The sequence below is a fragment of the Gambusia affinis genome, linkage group LG07, assembly GCF_019740435.1.
Source record: "Gambusia affinis linkage group LG07, SWU_Gaff_1.0, whole genome shotgun sequence".
Lineage (NCBI taxonomy): Eukaryota > Metazoa > Chordata > Actinopteri > Cyprinodontiformes > Poeciliidae > Gambusia > Gambusia affinis.
The window spans coordinates 24879390-24900369 of NC_057874.1; the positions used below are offsets into that span (position 1 = coordinate 24879390).

The window sequence follows — 20980 nt, forward strand, 5'->3', positions numbered from 1 at the left end:
ATGCAATGGTTATTAAAACAGATACTGGCTGATTGAGGAGTGGCTCAATAAAATAACTGCAAGTCATGTCCTGGATACATCTGTTTTATGGCTCTTAAAGAAATTGACGCCAGCTGCAGTCTATGCCTTGTAAATCTCCCCGAAAATCTTTATTAGGCTTCACAATATCTTCTTGACTAGACACACACTCTTTACAGCAATTTGGAGAATTAACCTAACAGTTATTTTTGTGGGAGGAACCGGAACCCCAGCGAGAACACACACATGCACAGGAAGTACATGCAACCTTAATGGAGAAAGATCCGAGACTGGGAGTTGAATCCTGGACCTTCTTAATGCTACAATGCTACCAATGGCATATTTGTGGAGCCCTACTGCAAGACTAAAGCATCCAAAATCACAACTGTGACTGTGAATTATTTGATTAGGCAATAAAACTCAAGACAACACTCTTGGCTATAACTTTTATTTGTGACAACACTGGAAAAAAAAAAAAATCAAGTAAACCCAGTTATTCCATAGTGCTTTGTGTGCAACATTCATTGTTGTTGTTAGTCATGAAACCTGGTAAATACAAACAAGACATTAATGAGCTTGCATAAAGTTAATGACCTTATGCAAGCTCATTAACCCAGAATCATTGCTAAACAAACTACAAAATGTAAATAATGCACAACACACATAAAAAATACAACTCCAGTTTGTGTTATATTTCATCATACCCAACTCCTTACCACCACACTGATGTTTAAATAGTTACATTAAATTAAATCAATCCTTCCGCAGTCAAACTTAAAATTTTGGCAACAACTCAGTACCAATATTGTCATAACAAATGTGTAAAAAAGAAATACTGGTTGAACGCAATGTTGGGCAACAAGAGAACTGTCTGAAGAAACAAAACACAAAATTACCTCCAAATAAACTTCCTCTGACGTGGTTATTAAATTAGTGTAATTTCATGCAAAGCAATGATGCCTGACTTAATCATAAGATGTGAGAACATGCTCCAGTTGTGCAAAATGTTCAGTAGAAGAGTGGCAAACGTAAGTCAACATGCACCAAATGCTAAGACCTTAAGTGTCTCATCAACACAGAAACAGGTGGAGTTTTATGTTGCGTTAGAAGTTAAAGGAATAAACCTGATAGTGAATAAAATCATAATTGGAACAAGAATCCCTTAAATATTAGATCAGAAAGTAAACAGTTAAGGTTAATTAGCAAAGAAGAAGAAAAAATTACTGAGTAAAGCTGATCTCATACACACCTTATAGTTAAGATTTCTAGACCACACCTCTCACACTGTTAAACTACACACTTTAAGTACATTTGTTTTTTTTCTCTTAAATGTGCAGCAGTTCAAAAATACAAAAAAACTTTCACAGCATGATAATTAAAACCTGTAAGCCAGAATTACAAACTCCTGTGAACCTGTTAAACCAATCAAATAAATCATGAGCTACACATTTTGTAAAATGAGTTTACAGCACCTTTGTTATTTTAAACAAAACAAGATCACTGGTCAATGGCAATCTTCACACCAATAACAAAAAGGACATACTTGAGCTAATTTGGACACACTTTGCTATATAATATTTTCATTTAAAATGTGTTTATTAAATCTTAATGTCAACTGCTCCATAAATTCAGACATTTGTCATAAACAGCACATTTGCAGATGTATGACTCTATCTTAGCAATAAAACACATTACTTGTGCTCAACATTTAGATATCTGAAGCTAGACAAGTAATCTGACTAATTAAATTCTGACATCTGTCTGCAAACAGAAAAACAATACTACAGAACCAACATGGATAACAGTCATACTTGCTGTGCTGTGTTTAAGACAACAGTGAATCAGATCACATCTCTGTACAAATAATTCTTAGTCGTTGTTCTCAACCCTTTGCAGAGACATGTACAAAGTAAGTTTGGTCAGTTGCGGTTTAAGTAGCGGCAATTTGGTGCATTTTCAACTCGAAGCATAAGCCACATTGGTTCCATCAATGAGATGAGTGATCTCAGCAGACCAAAACAAATCCTAAGAATTGTTTGCATATATAACTTCACTCCAATGAAAATATCTGAAACGACCCATTACCGACCCACAAGATGGATTAGTAACAGAGTACTACAGTAGCATTTTTGACCTTAAGAGCTTTCAGCAGTTAGAAGGTAATACTGAACCAATTAGAGGCTTAACACAGTGTCTGAGGATTCTCCAAATATGTCAAAGGATAATGTGAGGTAGAGGATAACACAAGCAGGCCAACAGACTTTGCCAGACATGAGGGCACAGGAGTTGGAGGTGGTCGTATCTGTGAAAGGGAGAGAAGATAATACAGCTTTCACACTTCACCAAAATTGGTGTGGCCTGTCTCCTTGGCATGCTCACGGGCCTCCTTTTGTCCCACCAGGCCCATCTGGCACACCATACAGCGCAATGCAAAGCGGTTAACATCCGTGAACTGACGCTTGCGGCGGGCCTCGTCCGCCAGTTCAAGGGCTTGGGCCAAGATGATGTCATCAGTGGTAGAGAAGATAGTCTGAGGTGGGGTCTCGGAATGGGGAACCTCTTTTTGCAGAGGGTCGTAGTGGATGCCGTCGTAGATAAGCAGCACGCGTTTTTGGTATCCAGCATCCTCTCCGAATCTATCTACCCGAACTGTCTGGGTGTCCACCACGCAAATCTCACACTGGTAAAACTTGGACAGGATGGACACCTCAATGGCTCCCCCCCAAGTGTCATCACGTTTTATCCATGCACAATACTCCTCGTTGGTTTTTCCCAGGACTGCCTCACAGTAAGCTGTAGGGTCACTTGACACTATCTGAGCTATAAGGCTGCGCATTTCGGGGGCACAAGCGGGGTCATACACACCTCCTTCGACTACATAATTCACACTAGTAAAGAGGCAGGAGTTGTCTGCTGGAACGACTCGACGTGCCAGCACAGGAGAGAGTTCCAAGTGGGGCGCTTTCACTATGGGATGATCCTGAGGTTTCGACTTGTTCTTCTCCTCCTCAACAATGAGTGTGTCTCCTGCATAGAATGATACAATAACCCAACACTTGATTTTTTTTTTTTACCAAACTGACTGAGAAGGAACAAAAAAAGATTATATTGAATAAAGGTATCCAACATTAGCTCATAATAAAATAATGTTATTTTATTATATCTAGTTCTAAAAATTAAAATCTCATATTTTTCATTCAAGATTCTATTTCTGATTTTAACAGATTTTTGTTCTCGCTTTCTTTTCTAAAAATAAATAAATAAATTATAAATCTCAGACAATATTTTCTAAAAGTGGCTTGTATTTCAATTGTCCGTTTTCTGAATTGAAAGATTGTTTAATTACCAAAGCACAGTCATAACATTAGCAGAATAAAGATGCAATTTTACCAGAAAACATCTTTCTTAAAATTACGACAAAAAGTTGTTTTAGTGAGAAAATAACTTCGATAGAGTTATCAGCGTGACCAGTTCCGTTCGTGTAGACCTTTCTTCTATTTCTAGAAGTAGATCTAGAAAGTATTTTTTATAGAAAATAATTAAGTACTCTTTATTTTAATTTTTTGTTATTTTTCATGATGGAATTCTCGTAAAATTTGTACTTCGTTCCTATAATATTATTACTTAATTCTGGCAATATTATGACTATATTCTCATACTACTACAACTATATTTTGGTGGTAGTATTACTTTATTTTTGTAATTAAAAGAAGGAGAAGAAGCTGTAAAACACGCTTGTCAAACTAGTTCTATCTAATACGTATAAAAGACACAGACTTTCATACCTTGTGGATTATTACAGGAGTAAATTTAAACACTAAAACTCCAATAAGTTAGTTTTGAAGCAAATATAGATGTTATTACATTGCTGCATATTCCTGATTCTTAAAACTCCCCTTCTTTGAATCAGTGTTCGTATTGTAAAAGCATTAAAATATTTGATTTAATGACAGCAAGTCATCCGTATATTTCCCCTACGTAAAACATACCTGATTTGATGGGATAATCTTTTAAATGGGCATCTAAATTTCGGAGATCAAGGCTGGATGGCGGGTAGCCAACCATTATTTTCTGCACATTGCATGGGATCCCTGTTAACTCCTCCACTTTGCTCTTCAGCTCCTGGACGCAGGACTGGTGAGTCAAACCCTGCATTATGTGGCTCCCGTTTTTGGTCTTACAGCGAAGCCGCAACATCTTGCCTGCAAAAAGTATGCAATGTCAAATCTTTATGTTAAATATCTCTCAAAACCTATGAACATACTCATCCACAGCCACAAATAAGAAGAAAAGCATGAATTTAATAAATATTAGTTACCAATTAAACTGAATCTCCATAAGGCTAGTGTGATTGACATGTTGGGCTATTATAGTTGCGTTGAGAGATGTTTTATATTTATTCAGGTCCTGCATTTAATCTGGTGGATTTGTTAGAGTTTGTTTATCTGTAAGTTTTTTTTATACTTCTTCTGTCTTTATTATTGCATAATACTGAAACAGTATGAGATAGATCATTAATTTTAACCTCCCCCAAAAAATGTTTGTCAAAAGAAATACAGCTGTCTTGACATTTAACACAGTTAACATTTTTATTTCGGAGTTACCAGTGAAGTCATGGTGACTGTGTTGAACTAAAGTCAATTTTATGATCATTAACAGGGACGTTTTGGATTAAACTCATGAGAGAAATTCTGAGCCTGTATCCTCTGAATTACCTCCAATGGATCCTGTCATGATTCAGTCATGATCTACCGTGTACTCCAGCAGGAAGCTATCGCAACCACGACACGGCTAATCCACTGTAACCCGTGATTTAACTTTTTAAACAAAGCAGCACAGGTCTAGAATGACAACAAAACTGCTGACCAGTAGGAGAATAAACACGCGACTGCTCTACTGCTTTGTTTTGGCTTCTTTGTTCCAGTTAACGACTTCATTCATTATCACGGTCCTAAATACAGCAGGCTAATATAATAATTCAGCACCAAACTGCCAAATTTAGATTTTTATACCATAAACTTGTAAAATACAGATTTGAACGACAATGTATTCGAACAGTTTGAGGAAATAAATGAAAGAAACACCCATCTGAGAAATGTTTACGCTGGCTAACCATGACGTTAATTGTGTAGCTAACATTAGCAGGCTAAGTTAGCCGTCAACCTATCTATTCTCACAAAACACTTCGAGTCTAAGCTTTCCATATCGTTTACCTGATTAATACACCAATCATTTGGCAACTCTGAAATGTTACAGGATACGTTAAACTTTCAGAAACAGCAAAGTCTGTTATTGTTTTCTTACCTGACGTTGACTTCTAGACTGCCTGCCTTAAACAAAACACGTAAAGCGAAAGGAAGTGACGTCAGCTGAGTTCAAAGTGAAAACAATTGAACACGTACTTTTCTTTTTTGTTCACAATTGTACCGTTTTTGCTTTATATTTTTGGGTGTTATTGCTTTCAAAGTTTATATTTATGTTTATATGCTATATTGTTTAAAGATTAACAGTCTTGTCTCAAAATTTGTTTTAAAACAAATTTTACATGTCCTACATTATTAAAAATAATGAGCAAAATTAAGTATTTTTTACATTACATTTCCTGGTTCTTAAAATAGGACATGTTTAGTCTAAATTCATGTCATACTGTGAGGAAAAAATGTAGACAATTTTTTATAGGATTCTTTAACGCATTAAGGGTATCCAAAATATATAAAGTTATTTACATATTTTTGACTAGATATTAACACTAGATAGGGAAAATGTCGTGTTTTTTGAGTTTGGTAACTAAATTCAAAATATTTGGAATTGTTTTTATTTAAAAAAATAACAATTTATGACTAGTTAAGAAAAAAATATGTGCACATATTTAAAAATACACTCCCTGAGTGGGGATTTCATTTCAGAAAACCACTATGTTTATCCCCTATAAAAAGAGTTGCCTAAGCACAGTGCTTAGCATAGAACACATTTCTGGTTATTGCAATTTGGTGGACAATTAGTTTGAATAATGTTCTGAAAAAATTCTAATTATAAATATAAGGTATCACCAATCTTACTTGAATAAGATTTCTGAATACCCAGTGCAAATAACTTTACAGAATGACACAGACAGACATGGAGTTTAAAGTGAGACTACTTGCTTGTACAAAAGCTTTGCTGTTCTAATGTTATTTTCTATCTACATAGCTTGTTGAGACATTTTTAGGCCAAAAAGATATTCTAAGCACTACATAATGTCACCAGAAGTTCTTACCTATATATGCATTGCCTACTGTAAGTATTCGTCTCTTAACTTTTTTATTGAAAAATATTGATTTTGAAATGTTTCTTTTGCCTTAATTAATTATTTTGTTAATTGTGTTATTTGTATAATTTTATTTTATGGTTTGTTTTTTATTTTAATCTTTATAATACCAGATGTTGCACATTACTTTATATGTCATCAGATACATTTTACAATGTCTGATGACACATACATTTTAAATCAGATGTCATGAGTTACTCAGTACTTAAGTCAAGTTAAGTTTACTTTATTGCTTACTTGAGCACAATTTTTAGGTATTCTACCTTTGATTATAAAAGTAATAATAAAAACAATCTTTTGTAAAATTGGAAATGTTTTTCTGTTTTTTTAAACATGAATCAGCAATATATCATGAACACAAATAGCAAACATGTCAGTTTTTAAGCTTTATCTTTTTATCTGCTACAATTCTCAATGGCATCACAGATATGGGTAACAAATTTGATTTCTGACAGATAAATACAGTATTCAGGCATTAAGTCTGAATACTGTATACTAATAAGTGGTGAAATGGGTATTGATTACTTCTTAATCAGGGCAGCTGTTTGTGAGTGGAAAATATTAAGCAGGAAGGAAACATTTTGTCCTCACAGTTGGCAACAAGATCATTGGCAAACATGACTCGGTGATGCAACAAGCTACTCTACATCAAACTGTTTACGAAATGAACACTAGCTCTGTTAGAAATGTGTCAGAAAACGATGAATCACAATGTGTTGTGTTTTGGGCTGCATGCAGATCATACTGATCACTGAATCGGTATTAAGTTTTTTTTAATTTCGAACATTTCAGAAAAATGAAAAAGCTAAAAAAGACAGAAACACATTAAAATTCCTTTATTTATTTGACTACATTCTCTCCAGGTCAGATGTAATTTATGATGTCCTTCCAGTAAGAATCCCTAGTACAGAATGCTTGTGCAGCATACACATAGGTTTTCGTTGCAAAAATATTTCTATGTCATCTATATTTTCCTATTGTGAAAACAGCTTATTTATAACATTCTGTGTTATATGGAGAAGCTTATTTCTAGCGATATATATATGACATTTACTAAGACATTGCTGTATTTACACAGAAAATGGCACCAAAGCTGTCAAGTGCAGCATGTTTTGGTTGACTATTTTCATTTGATGCACATGCACTACTGTACATCAGTGATAAGGGTTTTCAGTCTCAACATGCATAAAGACAGAGTGCTTGAGATGAACAGCAACGTGTTATTTTGCGCTCACATGTTCATATCTCGAGCGGGAACCCTTCTGTTCCGTGTAATCTTGATATTATCTATAATGTGGTAAAAAATTAAAAGGAACAACGCCCTCCATTGTTTTGACTCATAAAAGACCAGAGAAGGTGTGAAGAAAAGCGGATGAGGATCCAACCTTCACTCAGAAGCGGACACAGCCACTAGTTTCTTCGCTGCTGTCAAAGTCGATTCCTTCACACAGGGAGTCCTTGGTAAAAAAAAAAAGAGATGTAACCAATATTTATAAATAATTTTTTTAGAATATAAAATATAGTTTGAAATAACTGATAATCTCTCCAGAGGCCCAGTAGAATTGGAAATTTAGATAATTATTTAGAAAGTAACAATGTTTCTTTAACAAATACAACATAAATGAATTTATTAATAATTAATGTAATTATTATTACATTAGTAATGTAATAATAATAATAATCTCTGTAATCCTATAGTCTCGTACAACTCTATGCAGCTGTTTACACAAACTCATGTTATGCTGAGATTTTAATGAATATCCTGAATCTTTTTTTTTCCAAAATGGAAATATTGCTAAATTAATAACTTTAAAGATTTTGAAGAAATTAATAAACAAGCTCATATCCACTACGGACTATTTCAAATCCATACATGGTCAAAAAGGCATACAAATTTATGCCCCTACTAATGACTGAAGGGAAAACGTGTTTTTTCATAACCATAAAGCAGCTGGTGGAATCATTCTGTCTAACTATTTGAACATTGTTCTAGTCAATATTGATAGAACTAATTTGAAATGATTGGATCCTTGGCACAGACTTCTAAACATAGTTCACAAACTCTCTGTAGGGTTCATAAACCCATTTTTGATGTGTCCAATTGAAACACCCAGTTGAGTCCAACTTTGAACCATCTATCTGTTGATTTGAGGTGAAGTTAATTAGTTGATAATCCCTTTTTTCAATTATTACAATAATTAGCAATATAAGGTCAAAACAAACTTTTATGATGCTACTGCCATCATACTTGACATTTGGAACAGAGTTCTAGGTTTGAAAGCATCACCTTTATTGATTGCTGTCTCATCTAACTATAAAACTTTTCTCCAGAAGGCATTTGGCTTGTCATGTGGCCAGCTCATTTTTTTTTTTTTTACGCTTGGCACCTTCTTAAAACCCCTGAAAAAAATCTGGTGCTGGCAGCATCACTGATGTTGAACATTTAGTTAATGACAGGTTTGACATTGACAGTTCCTAAGTTTTTCTTCAGCATCATCAACTGGTTTCTTTCATCTAAGACAGGCAGGTTGAAGAAGGTGGTTAAAACTTGAACAAAGAGTGTGCTCAAACATGGTAATGATCACAAACAATCATCAAAACTGATTTTACAATGAATAAGACAATCCCCAACCCTATCTGTTAAAAAATTGTGAATCATGCCAGAGTCTATACCAGGAACAAACCAATTTTGGTCACCACTGGTGTGAAGAAGAAAGATCATAACACAGTCAGAATAATCCCACAAGCTTACTGATGGCAAAACAGGAAGTTTTCTTATGCTTCCAATTCCAGTCTCTTAAAATGACTGATGTCATAGCCATATAATCATTCTACGTTTGGCAAAAAAAAAACCCCATTGTTCTAGCCGACTTTTTTTTTTTCTTCCCCCACCAGGGGGTCCTTTTTGTGGGCTCTAGTGTCCCTTTTTTCACAGTAGGCTGACAGGAAAGGGGGAAGGAGAGGGGGGAAGACATGAGGCAAATGTCGTCGGGTCCGGGAATCGAACCCGCGACGGCCGCGTTGAGGACCGAAGGCCTCCAAACGTGGGGCGCGCTACCCTCTATGCCACTGGAGCACTTTTAAAATCAAAACATAAAAACACTGGTGTCCATGTGAACTCTTGAACATTACCGAAGCAGCTATTGATTTCTATTATACACAGTATGCATCTAATCAGTAAATATTTTTTGTCAATATTTTACTACATTAAGAAATCTCAAGAAACAACATCATTAAGTCTCACAGATAATAGTTTATGAATTAGCCTTATGTAAAAGTATCAATTAATCAATGTATGATAGTGTACTTTAGATAATGTTGCTGGGGCAATAAAAACCTTTCACTGTGCAATGGTAGTGGGAAACAATAGAAACCAGATCAACGGAAAACCATAAAAATAAAACGAGACCATAAGAAATCTTAATTATTACACATATATTCACATATGGATAATTAGACAATGAATTGAAGGGTGGTAAAGAAAGTAAACGGTTGGCTACTGATATTAAGTCTCAAATACTCACAAACAACTGCCTCCTGTCCGAGTCTGTAACACAAATTTGGAAAAAGCGGAGAGAGAGAACACAGATAGAAATGTGGAGAAGGGCAGAAGCTCTGTACCGTAATGCAAGGCCAATGAATGAACAACACTTCCATGTATGAATATGCTCGAAATGTTAGGAATATCACACAAATTACTTCATTATTTATTTATTTTTGTGTAGTATATTTCTTAATCTGGGACCTGAGTCCAAATTTTGTACCACAAACAAGCAAGGTGGTATGACAATAAAAAAAATCATTCAATAAGTTTTTTCTCCTAACTTTTGCAAAACATTTATGTCATATTTGTTTGATTATTTGAAGGTAGAGATTGTACAAAATACTCCTAATGTTTGTGTGTCATTTGTTAACAGAAAACCTTAACAACAAAGCAAAGAAGTGACATGCTATTCTGCATATTCAAGTTGGGGACAATGTTTTGTGGAGGTACGGATCATGCGGGATGATCAGTAAAAGGAGAAAGCAGATTTTTCAAGATGCAAAACATGCCAGGAGAAAGAAATACAAACACAGCGGTGAAATTTATGTAAGTAATTTGCAGCTTACACACACTGAATTATCAAGAAAGTCCAGAACTGAGTCAAGAGGATGCTAAACACAGGGTTACAACTGTGGTGGAAGGTGACTGATTACAGGTGACAGTGACAGACCTAGAGAGTCAGCCTGTAACTCTGCCACTAACTTGGCTTTGCAGTCTCTCTGGCATCAGAGCCGAAGGGGTAGGGGCGAGCGGTAGCCACGGCTGATTTCCCGCACTGTAGAGCCTGGGCCGCTTCACCTGGTCGTAACTGGACAAGGGAGTGTAACTATTCCGGCGATGCATGAGAGCAGAGTCCCTTGGAACCTTACCCTGGTCAGAAGATGAAATACCGCAAGTGTTAAAGGAAAAAGATCGGGGGACAGATGAGACGGGGGGACCACCTGAATGGACACAGCCATTCTAAATACCGGCCCACATTAATGGACAGAAAAAGTGGAGCTCTGACTGACGAGATAAAAACCTGCATCGGAAAGTATGTATCATAATAGAAAAACTAGAGTCGCAGAAGTGTTTTAAATCTTTTCACGTTTTGTCACATCTGAAATATACATGTCTGAAGTGGAAGGATAAGGAAGATACAATGACATTTTGTTGCCAATTTCACTGTTGTGTCTTTGTGCAACGACAATAAAATAAATCTAAAAGTTGAAAAATGTAGTGTGGATTTGTATTCACCACCTTTGTTCTGGAACCCCTAAATAAAATCCAGTCTAACCATTTCCCCTCAGAAATCCCATTGTAGTGAATGGATAGTGCCAATATCTGTATGCAGTGGCTGTTACTGCATAAAGCAAACTCTTGTTGAAAGGTGGTTCATAGACTGTAGAGGGCGTGAAAATAAGTGCATATCATACATTTAATAAAACAAGACATTATTTTCTTTAAATTTTACATAATACACTGATTTTTGTTGGTCTACCAAATTAAAGAATATTGATAAAATCTCAAGGAGGTCAATGCTATAAATACTTTTGTATGGCACTGCATTTAAAGTTGGAAATTCTGGCCTAATTGTGCCTCACACTCTTTTTTCAGATACACACAATAATTGAATCAAGATGCAGTCATATTTAATGGTAATAATGAAGTCAGCCAAGCAGTTTGCATTATCAGACACAGCTTCCAGGGAGCTAAAATATGAGTAAAAATAAACCTTATTTAAAAGTGTTAGGTTCAGAGCTCAAGCCAAGCTGATTAATTAAAGTTAAAGATAGAAGAGGCAGAATAAAACTGGGCTGTACAGAAAGGCATCAGCAAAGCCTCACATGAAGGGATCCAGTGCAGCTGCGGCGCCAATGTGTTGAACTAACAGACACAACAAACAACACTTTGGTAGCATTTAAATCAGATGCTGAAAATTTCAACCAATCAAATTGATAAAAATATGTCACATTTAATGGATTAACTCAACACAGTAGCACTAAAATTAGCAAATGGAGATCAATTGTAGTTTTTGAAACGCAGACTTACAAGTGGCCGGTCTCGGTGTGTGTTTACCGCCTCCACATTCAGATAAAACATCTCGACTTTACAACCTACAAGAAAGAAAACTTTGAATGCACCGGATACTTGTGAATGCTGCTTTTTAATTAGACAGTCGTAGTTACTGGTATAACTTACCATATGCAACTGGAGTTAGCTTAAGCACTGTGTGGAGTGGACATTTCATGTAAGGGAGATCATCTGTGGAATAATGAACAAAGAATATTATATATTAGCATCTTCTTGTGAGATTGGCTACACATTTTAGTGTATCTATGTGTTTGTTTCACCTGCACCCTTGTCCAGGAAGTAAGCCAAGAGACAGCGCATCACCGCCTGGTGGCAGATAACTAGGACGTTGCCCTGTCTCTCCAACTCCATGATGACAGGCTCAAGGCGCTGTACAAGATCTTGGTAGGACTGATGGAGAGGAAGAGACAAGAGGATATAACAGTTGCTACACCAACAATACAGCTAACTATAAGAAAGTTAATTATTTCCATGAATAAAAAATGGAGGCTGCAGGGGTCTTGTCCTGATGGTCACCTCTCCTCCTGGGTAGCGGTAATGGTATTTATCCTGGTCTCTCAGAGTAAACTCCTCTGGAAAGGTCTCCTGGATCATTTGATAAGTCATCTCCTCACACACACCCTTGACAACAATAATAAAATAAATGTTATTCTATGATAGCAGAAGTAACAGTTGATATATTTGGCAGTGAAATGTATCAAACAATTCTGAGAAAAACAGAAATAAAGAAATGGAATTCCATCTCCATAAAGACTATCACAGCAAGCCATTTTTATCCCTAATGTGGCTGAGAATCAAATATATGGGTGATGTTTATATCAACCACATATTGTTCACATACACTCAATAAGATGGTTCTTTGATTTTGGCTTGTTTGAGATATAATGTCCTTCTAAACCACAAGGCTTCATAAAGCTAACAAGTTTACTAAATGCATAATGAGGTGAATTGGGTTCTTTGGTACTGACAGCATCAATCTCGTTGAGGATTTTCCACTGCTCATATGGCACACTGAGTTCCTCTGCTGTCTGGATGGTCCTCCTCAGCTGGCTCGTCCACACCTTCAAATCTGACAGCTCATACTCTTCAATAAAATCTCGCAGGGCATGGGCAAACTGGGAAATGCGGAACAGATGTAGTTGAGTTTGATTATTTTACTTGGTAATGCTCTTTTAACATGGGAAAACAAAAAATTAGAAGAATTAAATAATAATAAAAAAAGAGTTGTGTGTATTTTAGCAGTTCTCATCTCCCATAAAAATAAGTGCTGTTTTTGTGTTATTTGTTAGGCTAAGGACTAAGGTGTGAATTGATTTTAGGTTAGGTTTTGAGTTAGACATGTACTAGCAATGATTAGGTGCAGGGTAAGGGTTAGGTTAGGCCATGGAAATAAATGAAAAATGAATGGAAAGAATGCATAGTTCATGTGAAGATAGAATGATGTAATATGTGTGTGTGCATGTCATTCAATAGTAGGGTATAGTCTTTTCTCATCTTAAGACTGGCTTTGCAGCTTATAAGAAGTGGTGAAGGAAACAACAGGCTGCTATACCTTTTTTCCTCTTGGAGAAAGCTCAGAGTCTCCTCCGATGCGTCCTTCCACATTGTGGTTGCTCTCTCCGTGTCGACACAGGTAAATGGAGTGTGAGTGGACATGGATGTTCATAAGGTAATAGACTATCTTGCTTTGGATGTAATCCTGCACTCGGTTCACCAGAAAACGCTGACCCACATTTATAACCTTGATGAAAGAGAGATCCCTGCAGGGGCATTTTAGGAAATGTCTGGTATACGTCGCCATCTGGTGTTTAAGTTCTGAATCACAGCTTCCTATAACGTCAACATTACTTTTTTGTTTCAGATACAGTGAAGAGATTGTTTACTGTACAAAGTATTTGACGATTTCTTACTTGTCATAGTCATCAGGATCTAATGGTTGATAGGTGACCTTGTAGCACTCAATCCGTTTCAGGAAATCCTCCATTACCCTCTCTCTGTGCTTCTCAGGGTAATCTGGACTGGAGACTTTAACTTCCTGAAAAAGACACGGGACCTGTATCTTTAACAAGCAGTGCATCTATTACTGTGAACATTACCAGATCAAGGCTGTGATAAAGATCAGAAGTCATAGTCAAACCTTTACAGACGGGTGACATAAGTTCATACCAGAATATTGGCAGCAATGACATCTGGGTCATCACACACTGATTCCACAAAGAACACCTGTTGGAAAAAGAGCAGACTGCTTGGTCAGTTTACACTGATCATTTGTGAAATTCACATTTGACTACGTCATACAGTTTCCCTTAAGGAAAATGTTATAGATATGTTGAAATGTTTTATTCAATTGTCAATTTGTGCTATTTCTGAGAGAAATAACACAAATTATCTCAATTTGTGCTATTTCTGGGGGAAAAAGCACGAATTGAGATAATTTGATACTTCACTTTGAGAATAGAGATACATACAATACAGTTTTTACTAAACAAGTCAGAGCAATGCTGCTTGAAGAATTGTGTTTTGTATTCAACTTTATTCAGTATCCCAATTCAACTTTGGGATGACACAATATGCATGAGCTGCATTGAAAACGATTAACGTAAGAAGTTACTTCTAAGCATTGATTATTGTTGGCCAGGTGCATAAAAAGTTAAAGTTTAATTAGATTAGTGTACGCCTTACATGTGGTTGCCCTGTTATGCTCAGAGAGACAAGAGAAATAAATGTTAGAACTCGGTTTTTATTTCTGTTCAGATGTATTTTATATGTAAGTGATTCTAAAGATGCTTAAAGAAATGTTCTCTTTCTTGAATCCTAAGTGCTGAACAGTTTCTCTTGCACATATATATCAGACAGTTTTGAAATTAATGGGGATATCCTGATTAAGATTTGTTCTTTTTTCAGTACATCTTCACTCTGATTTCTTTCACTTGCTGCCAGTGAGAACTGTCTAACTGCTGCCTCTAGCAGAGCTGACCTAATTCCGTACCGCAGTTTGTGGAAAACAGGCGCAGTCAAACAGAATGTCAGCAGAATCGGAGGAGACGGAGCTTCAATGGACACTTCCCTTAGACACCTGAGTACTTTTGGTTCATTAAGCTAACTTGGGAAAGGACTTAATCAAATCAGCACAGAATGGAGAAACTTTAAGGGATGAGAGAGAAATTAAACAGCAATGAAGCAAAAAGGTTTGCAGAAAGGGAGGTCATGTTGGATGGTCACTCCATCAGTTTTATGTTATGATTTAAGACATTTGGGACAAGAATAATCCCCAGCTCTCTCAATGCCACAACAACACATAACATAGTGGCACCTAAGACATGAGAAAAATACCAAAATGTTCACTCATCGAAAACTAGAAACACCTAAGGTTCCAATCATTGATGGATTTTAATGCTTTTAATAAAAACACAAATTGAAAATGTACTATATGTGCTGCACTGAATGAACCTGTGTCAAAAAAATAATTTTGTGCAACAAAACACATTTCCACTCAAAAGGAAAACAAAACGAAACAAAACAAAACAAAACAAAAACACTGCCTGATTAAAACTGGTGATGAATGACGTGGGAATTTCTAACCAAATAATTTCCAATATCTATTGTTGTCCTGTTGCTTATCATTTTAGGTCAGGTAAAATGTTATGGTGAAACATGCTAAGATGCATTATTGTAATATTTTAAAACAAAAATTAGAAACTGTTTGAAAATTTCTGTTAAATAAAACATTAAATACTCAGACACACAAATATAAGCTATCCCAATGGTTTAATCATTTTAAAGATGTAGATTGTATTATTGTTTCTATGTTATTTTTTGTGATTTTCTCTTGTAAATGATTGAATGAGTCTTAGGAGAATTTTCCCATATTAATACATTTCTGATATGCAGCATGCTTTATTTTACTGAGCTTCAGCACCCACAAAACCCAACTCAGATCAGTTTTAAAAGCAGATTGAAAAAAATCCTTAGTGAAACCAGCAATAGTCTTTGTAAAATTACAAAAATTAGAATCACAACATCTAGTTCTATGCATTTTTTTCTCTGATCCCTCTTCTCTGCTTGTTAGAACCTATGTATTATGCAATAACATGCACTCATTCTCAACTAATCAGGAATAAATAGGAATAGGCCAGTTCACAGTATGCATCTTGTTATATCTGTTCAACCACAGAGATTCAAGGCTAGCTTTCATCTGTAAAAGCTTCAGGCTGCACATTCAACCGGTATGAATAAATAAAATAAAATACAGTTTTACCTTGAAGCCATTTTCTTTCACGAAAGCTTGAATAAGATCTCGCCGCTCCCTCGTTGTGTTTGTTGCATCAAATACCTGGCAACAGGCGGAAAACAGAGAGAAACATTTGGAGGACACTGTAGGATCAGAAATTTGCCAGATAGGTTAATGTTTTCCGATTAAAAGACATTGAAAACAGATGGAAACTTACTGCAATCTGACCCCCCTCCTCTGTTAGGTAGACCCTCACGTCCTGCAGGGCCACCAGAGCACACTGCCTTTGGAGGAGAGGAGAATGCAATCACAATTCCAAAAATGATAATAAAAATTATATTATAAAAGTATGACGGTAAAAAAAGATTAAATGTTATAATTCTGTGTGGAGTATATATTTTTTAAAATCAAAATTAACTCCAGTTAAATCCAGCTACATTCAATTAAATTCAATCAATATGTATTTATGGGACAGAATTTAGATGGATTGTTAAAAGTTGTCTAATAAAGAATACACTACCCCAAAAAAAATTCAGGCATAAAAAAACAACTATATTTTCAATGGAGAATTATTTCGTTTTGATAACTGAAGTTAAAGGTATTTAGGGAATGTATGCACAGGGTGCAAACTCTCAACTTTATCTCAGGCACAGTCACATTCTTGTTGGTGGAAGGGTTTGAGAATTATTGTTTTGTGATATGCAGAGCTGCTTCAAACTATGTTTTGAGGACAAAAATAGACTCAGCTGTATGAGTAAAGCAAGCAAAAGGTAGACTGTTGATCCCACACATGGAATTTGCATTTGGAAACTCGTGACTTGAATCCGAATGTGGCTAAAGCTCTTATCTCTACAAGGGAAACTGGCCATTCTTAGGCTGTAAAACAAAACAACTCCTTAAGAGAAATGGTGGGAACTTTCAGAGCAGTCAAATCAGCAGTTTGTTACATTTTGTGGTAAAGACGAAAGAATGCACTGGAGAGGCTCGGACATCCACAGAAGACAGTGGAGCTGAATGGTGGGAAGATATTTCTCATGGTAAAGAGATGTCTCTGTCTGCCAAATGAGAAGTGTTTTCTAGAAGATAAACATGTCAATTTCCAACTTTATGACAAACCTCAAAAACAGAATGGCTAGAGTAGATTAAAAGAAAAAAAAATAAGGAGACTTTTCTGAGACAAGATGTGTTCTGAAAAAAAGAAAATAAATCTGCAGCAGAATGATGCAAAGAAAAGGAGTCACACAATCAAAAATACCAACAATGACCAGAAAAACCCCTATAGCCAAATTAATGAAAAAAAGTCTCATACTGCTTTTAATACTTATGATTTCAAATTGTACCTCTGTATTTTTTTCTGGAATGTAAAGGGGTATGCTGATTTCTAGTACTCAGCCTGTGAAACAGACTGAGTTTCACATTTTTGTTCAGTCAAACAAAACTGAAGGCAGAAAGATTCATCTGGCAAAAATGTACAAAGAACTGAATTCATTCTTCACCCGCCTTCAGCTCCAGACTTCACTCAGTAGTTTCTACATAGGATTCTTAAAATGCCCATGCATCCTCTCTCCATTTCTCTAAGTCCAAATAAAAGACTATTATTACAAAATGAATAAACTTCAACTAGAATCCCTTTCAGTCGTCTCATCCGACAACAAAATGATTCAACCTGAGTAATATTGATACCCAGACGGCTGTGCAGCACAGTGGATGTATGTGTCGCAGAGTGACAGCAGCAGCTTGTTTGACTTCTAGGTCACAATTCAGCAATGGGACACGCCTGTCACTTTTTCATGGTAGCCATGCATTACAAATTCACAATTACTTTAACAGGACAAAATCATATGAGAAGAAGAGCCTTCTTGCTTCTGGATAAGCCTTTTGGGGAACTCAGTGCAGATTTAGAGTTGACAGTATTGACTCAGACAAAAATCTGGTGGTCATAGTGCGTTTTATGCTTCTATGTAGATGTGTGTGAGTATCGGTTTAGATTAGCACAAAAAATGTGGCTGACTGTGGCTGAACTTTGACTGCTGGCCAACAAAACAGCTTAGTCACTGATGCAGCTGAAGGGTGCAGAATGGAGGAAATGAAACACCCAGGTAGCATTGATACTACAGCTTCTCTTGCCATCACACAGAAAATGAACACTCTTCGTAAAGACACAGGATGATAACTCATATTTGGCCAGAAAATGAAACTTACTTTCTTATTCTCATGGCTTCCTCGTTGTCGTGGCGGAAGAAATCATAAGATTTATAGGCTCTGACTGCCTCTCTGCGATACACACCCAAGTTAAACACTGTGAAATAAAAACACTTCATCAATATAATACTCACACTGTCATTGTAGAAAAAAATAAAAAAATACACACTGTTATTATCCAAAATGTTAGTCCCTACTCAATGTTCTAGCATATTTAGTAGCATCTTGAATTGTCAATACACATACACTATGTGGATGAAATAGTTAAAACGTATAATATATTTAATGCTTTGTTTTAGATTTATGCATCATCTTATTACTATCTTGTTTTGAATTTAAATACTATTAAGAATCTGAAATAAATTTTCAAAATTGAATCCAGATGAAGATATTGCTAACTGTTTATTGATCCACGTTTGTTATTTTCAAGTATAACATTTTAATGCATTTCAGTGAAATGTCCTGAAACTTCTATGATTTCTTAATGTTTTGTTTTGAAAAAAATCCAGTAGTTCTTTGAGTTTTTTTAAGCTGTGTTGAGTGTTAAGTCTAACAAAGTTCTGAAGCTCTAAAAAATATTTTCTTTGGACTTTGACTTCTAAAATGTGAGCAGGACGTCATGTTGTTTAGTGTGTTTCAATAATGTGTATGGCAATGCCAACCTTCAAAAAAGCCTAAAATGCACCAGCTTAAGATAATTTTAAAAGCTTTAAGAAAGTCTGTGTTCTTAGAAGTAAAACAGTTATGCAAAATTTTATTTATAGTAATATTTTTTAATTATCCTTTTCATCCTGTACTTTTTTTCTAAGGCTTTATTATGACTGTGTAGGCAAACTCAGCATGTAAGATATGCATTTTATTTATTTTTAAATAGAGAATGGTGCATAGAAATGTTTATTTGATGTCTATGCAAGTCAATATGCTGGACTTCCTAAGAATAAAATGTCGCTCCTCAAGCTTCACCTTTAGTTGGAACTCCAATCCAGTTGAGATAACGTGTGAGTTTCTTTGACATATAGGTCTTTCCTCTTGCAGGCAGGCCGATCATCACGATCATTGTTGGAGAGTTTGTCATATAAGAAGCCCATGCTGTAAGACCGATCCAAAAAAATTAATGACCAGCATAGACGAGATCAAGTCATATGACTACCTCCTGATACCCAAAATGTTATAGAATATATCAAATTGGGTAATTTGTTGCAAACGTAATAACTAGGTCATCATCTATAGACTGGACAAAAATAATTGTCTCTTTGGACACAAATATCCTTTGTGGCCTCAGTTCAAAGACGAAATGAGCAGTGGAAACATCCTGGGAATGAAAAGCAATTTTCTTAAGAATAATGGAAAGAAAGTGTCACACAAAGTATTTTTAAATTGCCAGTCAGAATTGACCTTTTGGTCATCTTCGCCATCTTACTAACTTATGTGTAATTTGGAACCCTAAACAAATAACCTTCAGTACAAAAGATGTGATTAAAAAAACATTTGTAAATTGGAACCGGAGTGGAGTGGACAAAGCATGAGCTCACGTTACAAATGCACCTGGATTCTTGACGCAGTCACGCAGAACTTACTCAAATCTAATTGTAGAAAACCAACGGTGAGTTCACTTACAACATTTCTTCTCGTTGCATCTCAGGTCTGTTCTTTTGTCTTCTGTGGAGTTTGTGGAAGATCCAGTCTCTCTTTGGGTGCAGGACATGTCGAAACTTAATCAGTTTTTATCTAAATGAAAAAAAAAAAAAAAAACCCAACTCTGCACATTCTCAGGGGGACGTTGTCCAAACTGATCTCTATATAAGGGAATGAAAAAAGATAGAAAAGGCAACATTTAAAGAATTGTTTCCATGCAAATTCCAGAAAAAAACCTGCGCCAAAATTAAACATATTTATTAGTATCTTAAGGTCATGACTTTATGTATCCCTGGCAACATCGATTGCTCATTTGGATGTAGAGGACCAGAGAGGCTGCCGCTACATCATCTATTCGATTACAAAAATATTTAATCAAAATCATGCGACGCGACCCCTAATGACCAAAAATGTGGACATTTGTTTGACATAATCTGCACAAGTCGCATTTCCTTCAGCATAACATACAAAGCATGAATAAATTTACCTGATCGCTTTGCAAATCCGAGGATCCTTTTAAACTATAGCACCGCCTCTGCAGGATTTAAATGCGGATAAATCCCCGGATCAGCAGGACCGACAGTCTGAACCGGACCGTGCGGTCGGAGGAGCCAGTCTGGTCGGTTGGCCTGTCCTTCGTGTTGAGGCGCGTCCACAGCGCGCTGCTGTCTGTCCGAGCAGGAGGTGCGCCTCCACGTCAGATTCAGTTTTTTTTCCTCACTCTACCGTAAAGCTGAGAATAGAAGCAGGTCTATGGCAGCGCATTACACACTCTACACTGCACAGCAACATTTCACCATTTGAAAATCATAAAACAAACACAAACTAAAAGGGATCTAAAGAGAAAAGACAAATGAGAAGGCTAACTTCAAACATTTAAAAGTGAATAGCAACTTTTAAAATTTGCTTAATTTCTTTGTGAAATGAGCTTTTTCTCCCTGTTGAAAAAACATGACAGTGTTACATTATT

At 36.0% G+C, this 20980-nt stretch overlaps 2 protein-coding genes across 6 annotated transcripts; both read right to left on the reverse strand.

The window, feature by feature from the left end:
- Positions 1-452: 452 nt before the first annotated feature.
- yod1 (YOD1 deubiquitinase) lies at positions 453-5426 on the reverse strand. Of its 2 annotated transcripts, none has more exons than XM_044121718.1 (3): positions 5323-5426; positions 4008-4220; positions 453-3045 (listed from the first exon to the last, which is right to left on the reverse strand). In XM_044121718.1, the coding sequence occupies exons 2-3, from the start codon at positions 4213-4215 to the stop codon at positions 2351-2353; spliced, it is 903 nt and encodes a 300-aa protein (XP_043977653.1). In that variant the 5' UTR covers positions 4216-4220; positions 5323-5426; the 3' UTR covers positions 453-2350. The 2 variants fall into 2 exon arrangements, with proteins under 2 accessions (XP_043977653.1, XP_043977652.1); XM_044121717.1 differs by lacking the exon at positions 5323-5426 and adding an exon at positions 4734-5203.
- A 1724-nt stretch (positions 5427-7150) lies between these two features.
- pfkfb2b (6-phosphofructo-2-kinase/fructose-2,6-biphosphatase 2b) lies at positions 7151-20732 on the reverse strand. Of its 4 annotated transcripts, XM_044122448.1 has the most exons (17): positions 20498-20732; positions 19993-20171; positions 19339-19464; positions 18376-18472; positions 16391-16457; positions 16201-16275; positions 14109-14165; positions 13853-13977; positions 13495-13702; positions 12911-13057; positions 12459-12563; positions 12203-12332; positions 12051-12113; positions 11901-11965; positions 10572-10739; positions 9850-9872; positions 7151-7782 (listed from the first exon to the last, which is right to left on the reverse strand). In XM_044122448.1, the coding sequence occupies exons 2-17, from the start codon at positions 20078-20080 to the stop codon at positions 7713-7715; spliced, it is 1614 nt and encodes a 537-aa protein (XP_043978383.1). In that variant the 5' UTR covers positions 20081-20171; positions 20498-20732; the 3' UTR covers positions 7151-7712. The 4 variants fall into 4 exon arrangements, with proteins under 4 accessions (XP_043978383.1, XP_043978384.1, XP_043978387.1 ...); XM_044122449.1 differs by lacking the exon at positions 9850-9872 and having other exon boundaries at positions 20498-20731; XM_044122452.1 differs by lacking the exon at positions 9850-9872 and having other exon boundaries at positions 10540-10739; positions 20498-20731.
- Positions 20733-20980: the final 248 nt, after the last annotated feature.

Excerpts from the sequence above, each read along its gene's own strand:
- yod1 (XM_044121717.1), bottom strand. Across the intron at positions 3,046-4,007 it reads AGATTATCCCATCAAATCAG|GAGACACACTCATTGTTGAG; the intron begins GTATGTTTTACG and ends CATTCTATGCAG.
- pfkfb2b (XM_044122448.1), bottom strand. The coding sequence starts at position 20,080 with ATGTCCTGCACCCAAAGAGAGACTGGATCTTCCACAAACTCCACAGAA. Across the intron at positions 19,465-19,992 it reads ATGCAACGAGAAGAAATGTT|CATGGGCTTCTTATATGACA; the intron begins GTAAGTGAACTC and ends TCGGTCTTACAG. Across the intron at positions 18,473-19,338 it reads GATTGGAGTTCCAACTAAAG|TGTTTAACTTGGGTGTGTAT; the intron begins GTGAAGCTTGAG and ends TTTATTTCACAG.